Here is a 16,727-nt window from a genome sequence, read left to right as displayed (position 1 = left end):
GGGACGAGGCGCAGGGACCAATCAGAGCGCAGCTCCGAGTCGGCCGCGGCGCGAGGGCGAGACGTCATCAGCGCGCGTCGAACGGCGTCTGAAGCTGATTTCCTAGGAGCCGAGGCGCGCGGATCGAGGAGGAGGTGAGTGTGGCGGCGGCGGGGGGAGCGCGGGGCCGGCCGAGGGGGGGACACGGGCGGCCTCTGCCAGGCCGACCGCCCTGAGGCCGGGGGCGCCCGCGGCCTCAGCACCGCCTTCCCTCGGCGCCCTCCGCCTGGGGCAGCGGTTCTCAACCTGGGGGTCGCGACCCCTTGGGGGGTCGAACGACCCTTTCACAGGGGTCGCCTAAGACCATCGGAAAACATATTGTTTTTGTGATTCATCACTACGCTTTAACTATGTTCAATTTGTAACCATGAAAACACATCCTGCATAGCAGATATTTACGTGACGATTCACAACAGTAGCAACATGACAGTGATGAGGTAGCAACGAAAATAATGTTATGGTTGGGGGTCACCACAACATGAGGAACTGTATTAAAGGGTCGCGGCTTTAGGAAGGTTGAGAACCACTGGCCTGGGGGGAACGGGTGAAGTCACGGCTTAATCACAAGTATATGGGGTGCCGCGGGCGTGCGGGCTGCCGCGGGGTGCGGGGGTCAGGGAGCCGGGGTACCAGGCGCGAATGGGAGGCTGAGGAGGGGCTGAGCCCCTAACGGTGATGGTGGCAGGTGGGGGTCAGGCGACGTCCTGGTACCTGCTCCGCGCCGGGCGCTGGGGTAGAGTGAACAGTGAAACGGGCCCTGTTCTTAAGGAAACGGGAGCTTCATGGGCAAGGCGGGCCTTAAACAGAGTGTTAGAGTCCTGGCCGGTGTGGATCAGTGGATAGAGCATCAGCCTGCGGACTGAAGGGTCCCGGGTTCGATTCCCGGTCAAGGGCACAGGCCCGGGTTTCGGGCTCGATCCCCAGTAGGGGGCGTGCGGGAGGCAGCCGATCAATGATTCTCTCTCATCATTGATGTTTCTGTCTCTCTCTCCCTCTCCCTTCCTCTCTGAAATCAATAAAAATATATTTAAAAAAAAACCCAAAGTGTTAGAAATTTAACTTTTTTGTTGTTAATCCTCACCAGAGAGTGTTTTCCCTGTTGCTTTTTAGAGACAGTGGAAGGGAGGGAGGGAGAGAGGGTAGAGAGAGAGAGAGAGAGAGAGAAACATCAATGTGAGAGAGACGCGTCTATTGGCTGCCTCCCACACGCATCCCGACAGAGATCCAACGTGCAACCCAGGGACAAGCCCTTGACCGGGACTCGAACCCGAGACCCCTCAGTACACAGGATGACAAATGTTAGGAATTTAGGGTCTCTTAAGTGTTGAGGCAATCGAGTGAGTTCATAGATGTATAAACAGGAGAGTAGGATCCAGTCTTGGGACGGGGGGGGGGGGGGGGGGGGGGTGTCACAGAAAACCCACCATGTCGCCAGACATAATGTTTATGCCTCTACCATATATGGAAAATAATCTATTCAAAGACCTGGAGAAAAGAGACCATAATCTGGTGGGTGTAACGACTAAATGAAATTGTTGATTCATTTACCCAATGTTTCTTTTTTTTTTTTTAATATATTTTTATTGAATTCAGAGAGGAAGGGAGAGAGCTAGAGAAATAGAAACATCAATGATGAGAGAGAATCATGGATTGGCTGCCTCCTGCACGCCCCACATTGGGAATCGAGCCCACAACCAGGGCATATGCCCTGACCTCCTGGTTCATAGGTCGACACTCAACCATTGAGCCACACGGGCCGGGCAGGAGGATGTATCTTTTAAGCCTTAATGAGGGAGGGTGCTGTGTCTCATCAGTGAAGTGAATGTGAGAGGGTAGGTGGTGTGAGTTGCGGCTGGAGATTATCTGGGTTCTGGGGGGTTTGTTCATGGATTAATTCAGTTGGTGTTTATTGAGCACCTACTATGTGCCAGGCACAGTGAGGAGCTGGAGAGCAACGCAGATGAAAACGCCGGTCCTTGTGGAGCCTGCGTGCTAGTGGGGCGGATGAGGGTGGACCAGGGCCTCCTGGGGGGGAGCCCCTCTCGGTAATGGGGGGACCCCTGCTCTCCCCCCAGTAGGCCTCGGGATGTCTCTGGCAGACGAGCTCCTGGCCGACCTCGAGGAGGCGGCGGAAGAGGAGGAAGGAGGAAGCTATGGGGAGGAGGAAGAGGAGCCGGCGATCGAGGATGTGCAGGAGGAGACGCAGCTGGATCTTTCCGGGGACTCGGTCAAGAGCATCGCCAAGCTGTGGGACAGCAAGATGGTGAGCGGCCGCGGGCGGGAGCTCGGAGGGCGGCGGCGGGCAGGGCCTCTCTCCGGCCGTCCTGGGAGCTGACCCGCCTCTCCTCCCCAGTTTGCTGAGATCATGATGAAGATCGAGGAGTACATCAGCAAGCAAGCCAAAGCTTCGGAAGGTACCCCCTGCCTCCCCTCGGCCTCGCCCACCGCCTGGTCCCCTGCCTTGCGCTGCCTGTGGCTTTGAAAGCTGGGTCGCTCCCCCTCCCGGCCTTTTCCGAGCCCTCTCCTCCTCCATCCCAGCCCGGTCCCCTTCTCTCCCGAATAGATGCTGCATTTTACAGCGTTCGCCAATCTGTCCGGGTTTCTAAGCGGTCACGTGACCAGTTCCTGGGGTTTCGCTACTTGTCCTGTTTACTTCACATTTTTTGTTTGGTGGTTGTTTTTTTTAGCACCCGATTTTATTTTTTATTTTTCAATTACAGTTGACATACAGTATTATGTTAGTTTCAGGTGTACAGCATAGTGGATACACATAGACCTTACAGAGCGACCCCCGTGATAAGTCTAGTGCCCACTTGGCACCATCCACAGTTATAATATTATTGACGATGTTCCCTGTGCTGTGCTCTGCGTCCCCCTGACTATTTTGTTTTTGTGTGGGGGTTTTTAAATATATATTTTATTGATTTCAGAGAGGAAGGGAGGAGAGAGAGATAGAAACGTCAGTGATGAGTGAGAATCACTGGGCTCCAGCCCGAAAACCGGGCATGTGCCCTTGACCGGGAACCGAACCGTGGCCTCCTGGTTCATTGGCCGAGGCTCGACCCCTGAGCCACGCCGGCCGGGCTCCCCCTGACTGCTCTGTAACTGCCAGTTTGTACTTCTTAGTCCCTTCACCTTTTCCACCCAGCCTCCCAACCCCCACTCCACATTGTCTTTAAATCAGCGGTTCTCAACCTGTGGGTCGCGACCCCTTTGGCGGTCTAACGGCCCTTTCACAGGGGTCGCCTAAGGCCATCTGCATATCAGATATTTACATGACGATTCATAACAGTAGCAACATTACAGTGATGAAGTAGCAACGAAAATAATGTTATGGTTGGGTCACAACATGAGGAATTGTATTTAAAGGGCCAGAAGGTTGAGAACCACTGCTTTAAGTCAGCGTACTTTTTTCATTAACTGTATCTCAGAAGGAAAGCTGTGTTACTGTGAGTAGAAGACTGGTGCCATTTGGTAAACAGGAAGTAGCCGCAGACGTGCGCGATTCCTAACGCGTCACCTAAAGCCTCTCCCTCCCAGCTGAGGGCGGCGCCGGGTTAGCTCTTGGCCGTCCAGACCAGCTCTGGGGGGTGATCCTGTTACAGCCCATTCTCCTCCCGGGGGGGGCGGCTCTCTGGGATTCGGTGGCCGGGGAGGTTGTCAGGCACAGGGGTGGTGTCATCAGCGCGGAGTTTCAGGGACATTCACTCTTCCTTTCTGCAAAGGAAGGACTGAGGCACCTCGGGGCCAGGCGTGTGGGTGCTGGGCACCCCGAGGGGTCAGCTGAGGGCAGCAGGTCCCAGACAGCAATTGGGGGGCAGTGCCTGCTGGGAGGGAGGGAGCTGGGGGCCCTCTGGAGCCCCCGGAGGGCCAGCTGACCCTGCCTTGGGGCTCAGGGAAGAACTGGTACCTGGATTGGACGTGGAAGTGCGAATGCATGTGTCAGGCGCATTGGGGGGGTGGGGGATGTGTGCCCAGGGAAGAGCTGTGTGGGCAGAGCCCCGGGCGTGGGGCACCACCGGCTGTTTCTCGCCCTCACAGTGATGGGACCCGTGGAGGCGGCGCCCGAATACCGGGTCATCGTGGACGCCAACAACCTGACCGTGGAGATTGAGAACGAGCTGAGTGAGTGTGGGAGAGGAAGCAGACAGCCCTCCCTGCCTGCGGTGGGGGGTGGGGGTGGGGGGTCGGGGGACAGGCAGGATCCCGCTGGCCTCTCCCCAGCCCCTCCTATTGCCTGAGTCCGGCCTCTGCTGCTGTGGCAGGGGCTGGACGAAGAAGGAAGTGCACTTTCCCCTCGCGTGGAAGTCCAGGCTGGGGCCCTGGTGTCGGAGTGTCTGCTGCCCAGGCTCTTTATTTATTTATTTTCTTAAATATGTTTTTATTGATTTTTAGAGAGAGAGGGACAGAGCGATAGGAACATGAATGAGAGAGAGACATCGATTGGCTGCCTCCTGTGTGTTCCCCACCCCTCCCCCCGCCCCCAAACTGGGGATGGAGCCCACAACCTGGGCATGTGCCCTGACCGGGAATCGAACCAGGGACCTTTTGGTTCATGGGTCAACGCTCAACCTCTGAGCCACACCGGCCAGGCCAGGCTCTTGTTATCTTGTTGATCTGCTGCCTGTTTCGTGGTCCAAGGTGACTGCCCACCTCCAGCCATCGCCTCCACATCCCCACCAGCAAGACGGGGCGGAGCAGAGGGCACAGCTCTCCTCTTCAAGGGGTGCCCTGGAAGCTGCACGTGTCAGCTCTAGACCAGAACTAGCTCATTCCAGCCGGTCCAGCAGCGAGGGAGCGGGAAGTGGGCCCTGTATTCTGGGTGTCCTTGTGCCCCGTGAACCTCAGGGGTTCGGTTACTAAAGTGAGAGGGGGAAGTGGGTGTGGGGAACAGCCAGCCGCCCGCCTGTCCCCTCATCAGACGCCTCCCGCCCCGCCCACCTCAGACATCATCCACAAGTTCATCCGGGACAAGTACTCGAAGCGGTTCCCCGAGCTGGAGTCGCTGGTCCCCAACGCGCTGGATTACATCCGCACGGTCAAGGTGGGTGCGGGTGGGCTCCGTGGGTTGGGGGGGAGGCTGGCCCCGCCCTGGGACCCTGGCGGGGAAAGGCTGCCCAAGACGGTGAGCACAGGAGCCGGGGGGACAAGCTCAGTTAGTGACGGCGGAGGCCCCAGCCACCTCCCTCGCCCTCGGGGCCTGGAGGCTCTGGAGGGGTGACTGACGGCTGGTCCAGCTGCTGCCAGCTGTGGAGCCTGGAAAGGAGGTTCTCACGGCTCCTCCGCCCCACCCTCGGCTCCCTGGCTCTCCGGAGAGGGGTCTCCCAAGGGGGGACTGGCCCAGGGAGCGGGGAGGGAGATGGGGGCGCCCACTCCCTCTGGTGGACGGAGCAGGGGGTGTGGAGAGCTGACAAGGGGCAGCTGTGCAGAGATTCGGGGGAAGAGCGTGAAGTGTCAGGACCCCGAGAGGGTAAGGTGCCCTGCGGGTTCAGGGAACGAGAAACAGGAAGTGAGGAGGCGAGTTGACAAGGTCTGGTCACACCTGACCTCTAAGCCCCGGAGGTGAAGGCAGGGACGCCCGCCCGGAGGCTCCCACGTGTCCCGAGGTGAGGGCGGCGGCCAGGGGCGTCCGTGCAGGGAGGCGATGGTCAGATTCGCGCTCTGAGTGGCCAGTTGCTCGGGTCCGTTCCGTATCAGCCACACGGGGCAGGCGGAGCTGGTGCTTGGAGCACTGACGCTCTCGGAGCCGGTGGGGGCGGGAGAGGCACCTGCGTACAGACCCAGCTTCCCTGCACCCGGAAGGGACCGAGCGGGGGCAGAGCCTCCCTGGGCCTCCGTGCCGCCCGTCCATTGGCGCCTCCTCACCCCCAGGAGCTGGGCAACAGCCTGGACAAGTGCAAGAACAACGAGAACCTGCAGCAGATCCTGACCAACGCCACCATCATGGTGGTCAGCGTGACCGCCTCGACCACCCAGGGGTGTGTACGCCGCGGGGAGGGGAGGAGGCGCGATCCCGGGGTCCCAGTGGCACAGGTGTCGGTCTTGGGGGACAGTTCACTTCGGTGCCAGCCAGGCAGCAGGCTGGGCTCGGGGGTCCCCACTGAGTGAGGAGCCAGCCTGGTCCTGTGGGATGGGGTCTCCCTCGGCTGTCATCCTGGTCCTCGAACAAATGAACAAGTGTTGGCAGGTCCCCGGATGGGGTTACAGAACTAGCAGCTGGAGGTGACCCTGCCCTCTCAGCTCCTGTCGGAGAGAAGGGAGGTGCATGCACAGGTCAAAGGCCAAAGGGCGCATGTCAGACACAGGAGGGGCTGGGTCGGGTGCCTTCCTGGAGGGGGTGGCTCAGCCACAGGCTGGACCGAGCTCTCTGCGGGGGAACAGCAGGCCCCCCGCTTGCCACTGCCGAGGGGTGATTGTCCTGAGGCTGCACACGCCTGCATGCGTGCACACAAACACACATGTGCACACAGCTGGGGGCGGGGCTCCCACAGCAGTCAGGCAGGGGTCCCAGCCATGTGGTCCCCCCTCCCCTGCAGGCAGCAGCTGTCGGAGGAGGAGCTGGAGCGGCTGGAGGAGGCCTGCGACATGGCGCTGGAGCTGAACGCCTCCAAGCACCGCATCTACGAGTACGTGGAGTCCCGCATGTCCTTCATCGCGCCCAACCTCTCCATCATCATCGGGGCGTCCACGGCCGCCAAGATCATGGGTGAGCCCGGGGCCGGGAGGGGGGCCCCGTGTCCTCCGTGAGGTGGGGCCTGGTCCTGGCAGGGGGTCCCCACTGCAGGGGGGTCCCCGCCCCCGGTCTCCTGGCCCCTTTAACCAGAAACACTCGCAGGGAGTTGGGTAAAGCAGCTGTTCTCGGGCCTGGTCTGCCACCAGAAAGGCTTCAACCACTGAGACTTATTGTCGCCCTGTCCTGCCGGCTGGAGCCTGAGATCCTGGTGCGGGCAGGGCTGGTCCCGTGCGGTCACATGCTGTCCCTCTGTGTGTGTCCGTGTCCCAACCTCCTTTAAGGGCACCAGGCAGATTGAATTGGGGCCAATCCTGTGATGTCACGTCACCTTAATCACCTCTAGATACGTCTCATTCTGAGCACGGGGTGGGGTGAGGACACCAGCAGGTGAAGTTTGGGGCCAGAGCTGGGCCCCTCCCAGCCGCCTTCAGGGCAGGTGTGTGCAGTCGCAGGTGGGAACTCGGTGTGGGTCCTGCTCCCTCTCACTGGCCCCACCGCCTTGGGCAGGCGACCTCACGTGCCTCAGTTTCCCTGGGGTGACTGGGGTGCGCTGGTTTCCTGTGGCGGCTGCAACAAATGACCACAAATTGAGCTCCTTAGGCAGCCTCCCACCCCCTCCGTCACCTCGTGATTCTGGACATTCCTTCACGGGGGCTCCGGAGGCCCGGCTCCTGGCCTGTTCCCGCCTCTGGAGGTGCCCGCGTCCCTTGCTCATGCCCCTCCCTCCTGCTCTCACGTCTGTGACTGACACCGCCTTCCTCTTCCACCTCGAAGGGCCCTTTGTGGGGGCGTTGAGCCCGGCTCCTCCAGGGCAATCACCCCAACTCGGGGTCCTTACCTTAATGGCCTGCAGAGGATTGCGATGGCCTCTCGGGTCTGTTGGCGCGCTGTGTTTGAGGCTCACTTTAGGGGTTCGTGTGGTTGATGACAGTTTCCCTTAAAGACACCCAGCACCAGCTCACAGCAGGCCCCTCAGCGGTGGAGCTATTTCCCTCAGGCAGCCCTCTTCCCGCCCCCCCTGCAGACCAGCTCAGGGGACCCCAGTGCTGCACACCAGGCCCTGTGGTTGGCGCGCCCCAGGGCGGGCTGTGCTGCTTCTCTGACTTGAGTTAGGCTCCTCTCGGGCCATTGCTCGCTGTGCGCCCTCGGGCAAGTTGCTCACCTCTCTGAGCTTCCTCCACATCCCCCTCTGAAATGAGAGGCCCTCCCTGGCGGGGCCGCCATGGCATCCAACCAGAGACGCGGTAAAGGCACGTGGACAAATGGCCCTGCTCTCCTCACCGCCTCACCCCTCTTCCCCGCCCGCTGCAGGGGTGGCCGGCGGCCTGACCAACCTGTCCAAGATGCCCGCCTGCAACATCATGCTGCTGGGGGCCCAGCGCAAGACGCTGTCGGGCTTCTCGTCCACGTCCGTGCTGCCCCACACCGGCTACATCTACCACAGCGACATCGTGCAGTCCCTGCCCCCGGTGAGCACCTCCGTCCGCGAGGGCTGGTGGGGACACTGGGACGGTGGCTCGGGGGTGAGAACAGGGACGCTGGGACACATGCGCTGGGGTTGGGATCTGGCAGCGCCACTTGCTGGTTAGGTGACCTCACGCAAGAGGCCTGAGCTCTGCCTCGGTCTTTCCGTCTGTAAAGTGGGGAGAACAGCCTGCTTCTCAGTCATGATGCCCACTCATCCGGGTGGCCTCGCACCTGACAAGTGACGTCAGCCTTAGTCTGCGCTCCGGGCTTCCCCAAAGCGCCCTCAGGCTCAGCCACCCACTCGGGGTCACAGTTCACCACAGGAGAGGGCAGTAACGTCAGTCCAGGGGAGAAGCCCGAGGGCAGGGCCCAGGAGTGCCCGCCGTCAGGCACGGTCCTCTCCCAGCACCGATGTGTGACCACAGCACAGAGCACCCCCAGCCGGGCTCCGCGCCCGCAGTCTGCTGGGCTTGGTTACGCAGCGTGGCTGAGCCCCGTCTCCGGGTTGACCCTGTAACCCAAAGACCCCCCTAACTCACAGGGTTCCTGCCTGGCCAGACCAGACCCCGTAGGGGCAGGCTAGGTCTTCGCTGCACCAGCTGCTGCTGACTTCATTGTCGGTGTAACTACCACTAACGAGACCTGTGGCCACAGGTTTCCCACGTGCATCATGGTGTCCCCAAGGCACAGGCCGCCTTTTCTCTGGTGTTCTCAGTGCTACCTGCACGTTTCCTGTTTTAATCCTAACACACTTCGCCTTAGGTCTGTGATAGTTCCCGTCCGGAGCAGTGTAGTAGGTTGTCTGTCAAACCAGGTTAAGCTTTTAAAGAGTAGTTTGAAGAAAGCGTTGGCGACGATGCTTTGCTGCCACAACACGCTGTCACGGTGACGCACGGCACGAGGGTGGCCGCGGCCAGGCAGGAACGGGCCGGGGGCTAGCGTTCGGGAGCCCCGTGGCCTCGGTGATCCTCGCCGTGACTCGGCCTCCGTTTCCGTTCTTCCAGGATCTGCGGCGGAAAGCCGCCCGCCTGGTGGCCGCCAAGTGCACGCTGGCAGCCCGCGTGGACAGCTTCCACGAGAGCACGGAGGGGAAGGTGAGGGACCGGCGTCTGAGCCCGTGGGCTGTGGGCTGTCCAGGGAGAGCGATTGTCCTGACGGGCGGTGTCTACTGTGGCCCCAAGGTCACCACCTCCCCCAACCCCCGTCAACTACCCCCCCTCAAACCCCCTCCATCTGCTTCCTGTCGCCGCTGCTCTTAGCAAATGACCAGACGCCTGGCTCAGTGCAGCACAGGGGCAGGAGCTCACAGGCCTCAGTCAGGGTTCGGAATGGGTTCTGCTGGGTTAGACCAAGGTGTCTCCGAGTTGTTCCTCTGGGCCGCGGGGCGGGGGGGGGGGGGGGGGGGGGGGTCCCGTGCCCTCCCACTTCCAGAGGCCCCTCCCTCCAGTGTGTGGCCTCCCAGCTGCCTCGGAAGGACTGGTGACACTGGCCCACACCCTCCCCATCTCTCCCCATCTCCTGACCTTAACCTGACATGTTCACAGGGACCGAGACTCCCACGTGGACCTTTGGGGACGGGGTGGGGGCCGCCATTCTTTGCTGCTGGGCTAGGACCTGTCCCCCCACCAGCTAACCCCCGTCTTCTAGGCTGACTTGTTCTGAGAGAGGAGAGACGCTTGCTGTCTTGTGCATTGTTGCCCAAGCACCCAGCCTGGCGGCAGCCAGGGCTCCAGGCTCTCTCTCCCCCTCTCTCACCCCCTCTCTCACCCCCTCTCTCCCCCTCTCTCCCCTCTCTCTCCCTTCCCCCCAATTCTGGTCTGGAGGCTGGGGTGCAAGGTGAGCAGCACAGACAAAAGCCCCGCCTTGGGGCATTCATATTCCAGTTGGGGGAGGGGGCGGAGACAGTAGGTAAACCTATGGGTGTGTCCCGTGTGCCAGGTCAGTGCCAGGAGAGAAGCCAGGGCATTGGGTCCCAGAGAGGCTGCCTCAGGGAGGGAGGGCTTCACGAGGACCTGAGTGAGGTTGGCAGGCGGATCTCGAACCTTGTGTGCACTGGGGAGGTCAGTGCCAAGGCCCTGAGGCGGGTGCACAGCCAGCCTGGGAGGGGGCCGCGGGCAGACCAGGGGCTGTGGGCCTCGGGGTGCTCGGACTCAGCGGACAGGCTGAGCAGAGGCCGATTTGGGGTCTTCCCTGAAGAAGAGCCCTTGGGATGGGCGGGGTCAGAGAGAAGCGGGCGGAGGCTGACCGACCCCCGGGCGTCCCCCCTTGCTGACCTGCAGGGAGCGAGGGTGGGAGCTGGGGCGGGCAGGCGTCCTCGGGCTGTGGTATCCGGGTGTCGAGGAGACAGTTGTCTCGGGGGGTCAGTCGGGGATCGGCGGGTCTTGGGTGGAGCTCGCCCCCGAGAGCCAGGGGCGGCTGAGGTCCCAGCAGCCGCAGCCCCTCCCGTGCCCCGCAGGTGGGCTACGAACTCAAGGACGAGATCGAGCGGAAGTTCGACAAGTGGCAGGAGCCTCCCCCCGTGAAGCAGGTGAAGCCGCTGCCTGCGCCCCTCGATGGGCAGCGCAAGAAGCGAGGCGGCCGCAGGTGGGGCGCTGGCGGAAGGCTGGGCGCTGGGCGGGCAGGGAGGGGAGGGGCTCCCCGTTCCAGCTGACTCCCGGGTGCCCTGTCCTCAGGTATCGCAAAATGAAGGAGCGGCTGGGGCTGACGGAGATCCGGAAGCAGGCCAACCGCATGAGCTTCGGAGAGGTGGGCCCCGGCCCTCCCAGCCGGCCCCGCCCCTGCTGCGCTCCTGTCTATGGCCCCTCAGATCTGGGGCACCACCCAGCCTCCTCCCTGGTCCCCCAGCCCCAAGGGACTCACACCACCCCCAGCTCCGGGCCCCTCACCCCGAGGCTCTGCACTGACCCAGGATCCTGGTCTGGGCATTGCTGGCCACCCCGGCCCCTCCTCCCTGCCCTTCCCATGCCCTGCGTCGCATGCCCCTCCCCAGTCTCCTCCGAGCACCCTCCCGGTCCCACAAGAACCGCACACACCCCCCACCTGTCAGCTTGGGAAGCAGTCACAGGACCCAGCTCCTCACGGCCCCGCTACTGGGGCCTCAGCAAGGCTCACTGCTCTCGGGGCCGCGGGCGCCTGAACAGGGGCCCCAGGACTGGCTGGTGGGACAGAGGATGGGGCTTCTAGCTGATCGGGGTGACTGACTCCAGATGCCTCTCCCTCCCCCAGATCGAGGAGGATGCCTACCAGGAGGACCTGGGCTTCAGCCTGGGCCACCTGGGCAAGTCGGGCAGTGGGCGCGTGCGGCAGACGCAGGTGAACGAGGCCACCAAAGCCAGGATCTCCAAGACGCTGCAGGTGTGCTGGGCCCGGCGGAGGGGCTGAGGCGGCCCGGGAGGGAGGGCCTGGTGGGGGGGGCTGAGGCGGCCCGGGAGGGAGGGCCTGGTGGGGGGGGCTGAGGCGGCCCGGGAGGGAGGGCCTGGTGGGGGGGGCTGAGGCGCCCCGGGAGGGAGGGCCTGGTGGGGGGGGCTGAGGCGGCCCGGGAGGGAGGGCCTGGTGGGGGGGGGCTGAGGCGGCCCGGGAAGGAGGGCCCGGTGGGGGGGCTGAGGCGGCCCAGGAGGGAGGGCCCGGTGGGGGGGGGGGGCTGAGGCGGCCCAGGAGGGAGGGCCTGGTGGGGGGGCTGAGGCGCCCCGGGAGGGAGGGCCTGGTGGGGGGGGCTGAGGCGGCCCGGGAAGGAGGGCCTGGTGGGGGGGGCTGAGGCGGCCCAGGAGGGAGGGCCCGGTCGGGGGGCTGAGGCGGCCAGGGAAGGAGGGCCTGGTGCGGGGGGGGCTGAGGCGGCCCAGGAGGGAGGGCCTGGTGGGGGCGGCTGAGGCGGCCCAGGAGGGAGGGCCCAGGTCACAGCCGCCCGCCCACCCTCCCGCCCTCCCTCCCGCCCACAGCGGACCCTGCAGAAGCAGAGTGTGGTGTACGGCGGGAAGTCCACCATCCGCGACCGCTCCTCGGGCACCGCCTCCAGTGTGGCCTTCACCCCGCTCCAGGTACCGGAAACCCCCTCCCCGGGTTGGGCTTCGCCTGTTCACTCAGGGGAGAGAGAGTGTGTGTGTGCGTGTGTGTCTGTGTGTGTGTGTGTGTGTGTGTGTGTGTGTGTGTGTTGGGAAGAGGGGGCTGACGTCAAGGGGCCAGGCCATCTCACCCAGCTGCCCGTCCCCCTCGCCTGCCCAGGGCCTGGAGATTGTGAACCCACAAGCGGCCGAGAAGAAGGTGGCCGAGGCCAACCAGAAGTACTTCTCCAGCATGGCCGAGTTCCTCAAGGTCAAGGGCGAGAAGAACGGCATCATGTCCACCTGAGGGCGCACTCTGGGTGGCCGCCCACGGCAGACGTGGAGGCCATGTGCTCCCAAGGGGTCAGGGCTGGGGGCTCCAATGGGGGGAGCCCGCCAGTGCCCAGTGCCCAGACTGTCCAGGGGGGTGCGGAGGCCCCCGCACTGAGATCGCCGCCCCAGTTGGCAGAGCGGTCCCCACCACACCTCGTTTTTGTTATTTTAACTGGGAAAGCAGATACTTTTGGGAAAAGTGTGATTAAAAGCACATTGTCTGAATCTGATTGTCAGGCACTGGAGGAGTCAGAGCTACTGGGTTTGGGGGACAGAGCCTGGGCCCCCGATCCAGGTGGGCTCCCAGCCCAGTCAGTCCCCATCATGGATCCCAGGAAGAGGAGCACCCCCTCCGTCCCACATGCCTCGGGGCACCTGTCATTTCACACCCAAGCAAGGAGCCTGCGGAAGCCCAGCTCCCGTGTGGGCCACCTGGGAGGTCACCAAACACCACCGGATGTCGGCAGGCACTCGGCACAGGATGGCCCCGCCCGGGGACTGGCACTGCTTTTATTCCCGTCTGCGGGGAGCTCCCACTGCTGTGCCAAGCTCAGCTCACCAGGTGTGAGAGGAGCCCCCAGTCTGGGGGGAGGTGGGCCGGCCAAGGCCTGTCCCCTGGGTTGGAAGCAGAGGCTGAAAGGCCGGTGTGGGAAGGCCTCCCTGGGGAATGGCTTGGGCAGTCCAGGCTTCTTGCCGGGTCTGTCACTTCCGGGACCGGGCTGCAATCTCGCTGTCTGTTCCCCTCTGGGCTGCCCCACCCCCACTCAGGGCTCGGTGTGTGTCCCTGAACCCCAGTGCCTCCCGCGGACCCCGGAGCTCTCTGAATCTCCTCCACCTGGGAGCTTCCTTCTACCGGCCAAAGTACCCCGGGTCACAGCTCTTTCCCCAAGTTTATGCTTGAGCCTAAGTCCTGTGTAAATAAAAGTGACAGCCCTGGCTGGTCTGCTTGGGGCTCTGCCGGGAAGGGCCCTCTGTCCCTCTGGGCACGGCCCTTCGGAATCCCATCTCCCCTGGCCAGAGTGACTAATGGTGTGTGTGTGTGTGTGTGTGTGTGTGTGTGCGCGTGCGCGCGTGCGCGCGCGCGGGGGGGGGGGGGGGGGGAGGGCGGGGGTAGGTATCGGGACAGAATCCAGTCAGGCGTCCTGTCCTGTGTACACTTACAACAAAGATCCTCCACGCTCACTCTGCTTCAGAGCTGCCCGTAAGGTTTGATGAAAACAGACTGCTGGGCCCAGAGCTTGGGATTCCGTTGGTCTGTCCTAGGCTCAACACTGTGCGTTTCTAACGAGGTCCCAGGTGATGTCTACGCTGCTGATGTAGGGGCCACACTCAGAGCCACGGCTCCGGAAAATTAGATGCATGTTGGGATCATCTCAGAAGTTTTACAATTCCTGCTACCTGGTTCTGACCCCCAGATTTATTTTTTAACATGTTTTTATTGCTCTCAGAGAGAGGAAGGGAGAAGGAAAGAGAGAGAGAAACATCAACGATGAGAGAATCATTTATCGGCTGCCTCCCGCACGCCTCACACTGGGGGGCGAGCCCACAACCCCGGCATGTGCCCAACCAGGTATCTAACCAGGACCTCCTGGTTCATAGGTTGTCACTCAACCACTAAGCAGCACTGGCCGGGCGCCAGATTTATTTATTTTTATTCCACTGGTTACGGTGAGGCCTGACTGGGTTTTTTCAAAAGCCACCAGGTGGCCCTGGCTGGTTTGGCTCAGTGGATAGAGCTTCGGCCTCCGGACTGAGGGGTCCCAGGTTCGATTCCGGTCAAGGGCATGTGCCTTGGTTGCGGGCACATCCCCGGTGGGGAGTGTGCAGGAGGCAGCTGATCGATGTTTCTCTCTCATCCGATGTTTCTGGCTCTCTATTCCTCTCCCTTCCTCTCTGTAAAAAATCAATAAAATATATATATATTTTTTAAAAGCCACCAGGTGATTCTAGGTGCAGCCACGTTTGAGAACCAGTACTCTCGGTCTTTGCTCTTCGACGTGGGGACTGTGGACACTCCATTCACCTGGGAACTTGTTAGAGAAGCAAAACCTGGGACCTGGATCAGGATCTGTGTTTTAACCATACCCCCCCCTCCCCCCAAGTGATTCCTGGGAAGTCCCTGTGCAGGGGGACACTTTGAATAGCAAAGCCCCACAGCAAAACTCAAACTCTAATGAGCACAGGGATCACCTGGCAAGTCTGTAAAAGTACAAATCTCTGAGGCTGTGTGGCCCTAAGAGCATGGCTTTTTTCTTGTTAATCCTCATCCTAGGATATGTTCATTGATTTTAGAGAGGAAGGGAGAGAGAAACATTGATGTGAGAGAGAAACCGATCAGTTGCCTCACACATGCATCCCAACCTGGGATTGAGTTTGAAACCTGGGTATGTGCCCTGCCCCGGAGTCAAACCCGTGACCCTTCGGTGCACGGGACGACGCTCTAACCATTGAGCACACTGGCCAGGGCAACCTTGCATTTTCACAAGCATTCTTATCTCCCTTGTCACAGGTGACTCTGATCAGTTCTCACTCGCTTTTATCTGACTTTCCTCCACCTGGAGATAATGGGCAGCTCTGGCTTCCCATCTTGATGGGTGTGGGCTCTGGAGGCTCATGGAAACACGGGTGCTTAGCAAGCAGTGGTTCTCAACCTTCTGGCCCTTTAAATACAGTGCCTCAGGTTGTGACCCAACCATAAAATTATTTTCGTTGCTACTTCATCACTGTCATGTTGCTACTGTTATGAATCGTCATGTAAATATCTGATATGCAGGATGGTCTTAGGCGACCCCTGTGAAAGGGTCGTTCAACCGCCAAAGGGGTCGCGACCCACAGGTTGAGAACCGCTGTTAGCAAGTCTTAACCACAGTCATTCCTTGCATTCATTCATCTGTTTAGCAAAGCGTTAACTCAGCGCCTCCTGGGGATGCAAAACCCATAAGGAGAGAGTTGAATGATGACGAAAACGACGTCAGACGTGCAAGCTGCAATTCCAACGAACCAACAGGGCTCTCACCTGAGCCCGTGGTGTGGGATGTCAGGGAAGTTTTCCTCCCAAGAGTAGAGCACAGAGCTGAGATATTAAGGAGCAACAGGCATCAGGTGGCAACCGTGGGAGGGTAAACCTAATGTCACCTGCACCTTCTGCACCGAGGAAACGAGGGTGCAGAGGAGAGGAACAGCCACGTAGCACTCAGAGGCAGGACAAAACTCCGAGCCTCCGCGGCGCTTCCCCACAAATGCAGCTTCGCGTGGTGCCAGTGACTTGGGGCGCTGTCTCGTGCCTCCTCCATCAGGGACTGAGCCTCAGCGCTCTGCCCAGCACGGGCACCTGGAGACGGACCTTGCTGCGGAGCGACAGCCCGGACGCTGGGGAAAGAGAGAGATGCGCCCCAGTCCCCAGGTCTGCCTGCTACGCCCTGTTTCACACGCTGCAGGAGCGGGTACCGCCCCCTCGCTACACTATTGGACAGACTGGCATGAGTGATAACAGTCAGGGCCAACGAGGGGAAAGGGGTGGGCCCTCTCGCTCAGCTCCTCCCCCCTGGCCCAGGGGATGTTTTGATTGGCAGGTGACTTCAGCTTTGAAGGCACCTGTTTGTATCCCATTAGGTGCTCGGTCTTTAACTCCCCACTCAGCATGCCTTCCTCCACTTTCCCTACCCACTTCCAGCACCAACCAATGGCTTCAGGATGGAATATTCCCTCCCAACCAATTAAAAATGGCTCTAAACTTGACGGACGACTTCCCTCCCTTGATCAGCCTAGCTCCTCCCCCCTGCCAATTGGTTTAGGAAAGGGGGGCGGGTGTGTCCAATCAGCACGACACCAGCCTCTTGATTGACGCGCGAGCCCTCGCGCTGGCGTGTTGTGCCTTGAGGCGGGAGGAGGAGGAGGGACGGGGAACAAAACCTGAGCCAATCCTAGTAGCCTGCGCGGGAGGCCAATCGAACGCCGCGCCTTGAAGCAACTGTCCAATCGGTGGGAGGGGGCCGAACGCATCCCTGCCAAAGACCAATCGGACGCGCCCAAGCGGCAGGAGCGACGTGCAGCAGGAGCAATGGTAGGGCTCCATTCGGGACTTGGGGGCGGGCCGGCGCCAGAGACGAGAAGAGAGG

The 16,727-nt window shown here is 61.4% G+C and overlaps 1 protein-coding gene across 2 annotated transcripts; it reads left to right on the top strand.

The window, feature by feature from the left end:
- The first annotated feature begins 61 nt into the window (after nt 1-61).
- On the top strand, nt 62-12,670 carry PRPF31 (pre-mRNA processing factor 31). 2 transcript variants are annotated; one of them, XM_070402332.1, is made up of 14 exons: nt 62-134; nt 2,115-2,302; nt 2,393-2,453; nt 4,081-4,164; nt 4,986-5,083; nt 5,911-6,017; nt 6,576-6,745; nt 8,084-8,241; nt 9,244-9,333; nt 10,695-10,822; nt 10,912-10,984; nt 11,465-11,593; nt 12,175-12,273; nt 12,458-12,670. In XM_070402332.1, exons 2-14 carry the CDS (start codon nt 2,126-2,128, stop codon nt 12,581-12,583), a joined length of 1,500 nt encoding a protein of 499 aa, XP_070258433.1. In that variant the 5' UTR covers nt 62-134; nt 2,115-2,125; the 3' UTR covers nt 12,584-12,670. The 2 variants fall into 2 exon arrangements, with proteins under 2 accessions (XP_070258433.1, XP_070258431.1); XM_070402330.1 differs by having other exon boundaries at nt 64-134; nt 2,118-2,302.
- The last annotated feature ends 4,057 nt before the right edge of the window (nt 12,671-16,727 follow it).

This window comes from Myotis yumanensis, unplaced genomic scaffold (genome assembly GCF_028538775.1).
Source record: "Myotis yumanensis isolate MYYU_CA2020_CCGP unplaced genomic scaffold, mMyoYum1.0.hap1 SCAF_23, whole genome shotgun sequence".
NCBI lineage: Eukaryota > Metazoa > Chordata > Mammalia > Chiroptera > Vespertilionidae > Myotis > Myotis yumanensis.
The sequence above is the reverse complement of the archived record's forward strand: the minus strand, read 5'-3'. Positions and strand labels throughout refer to the sequence as shown.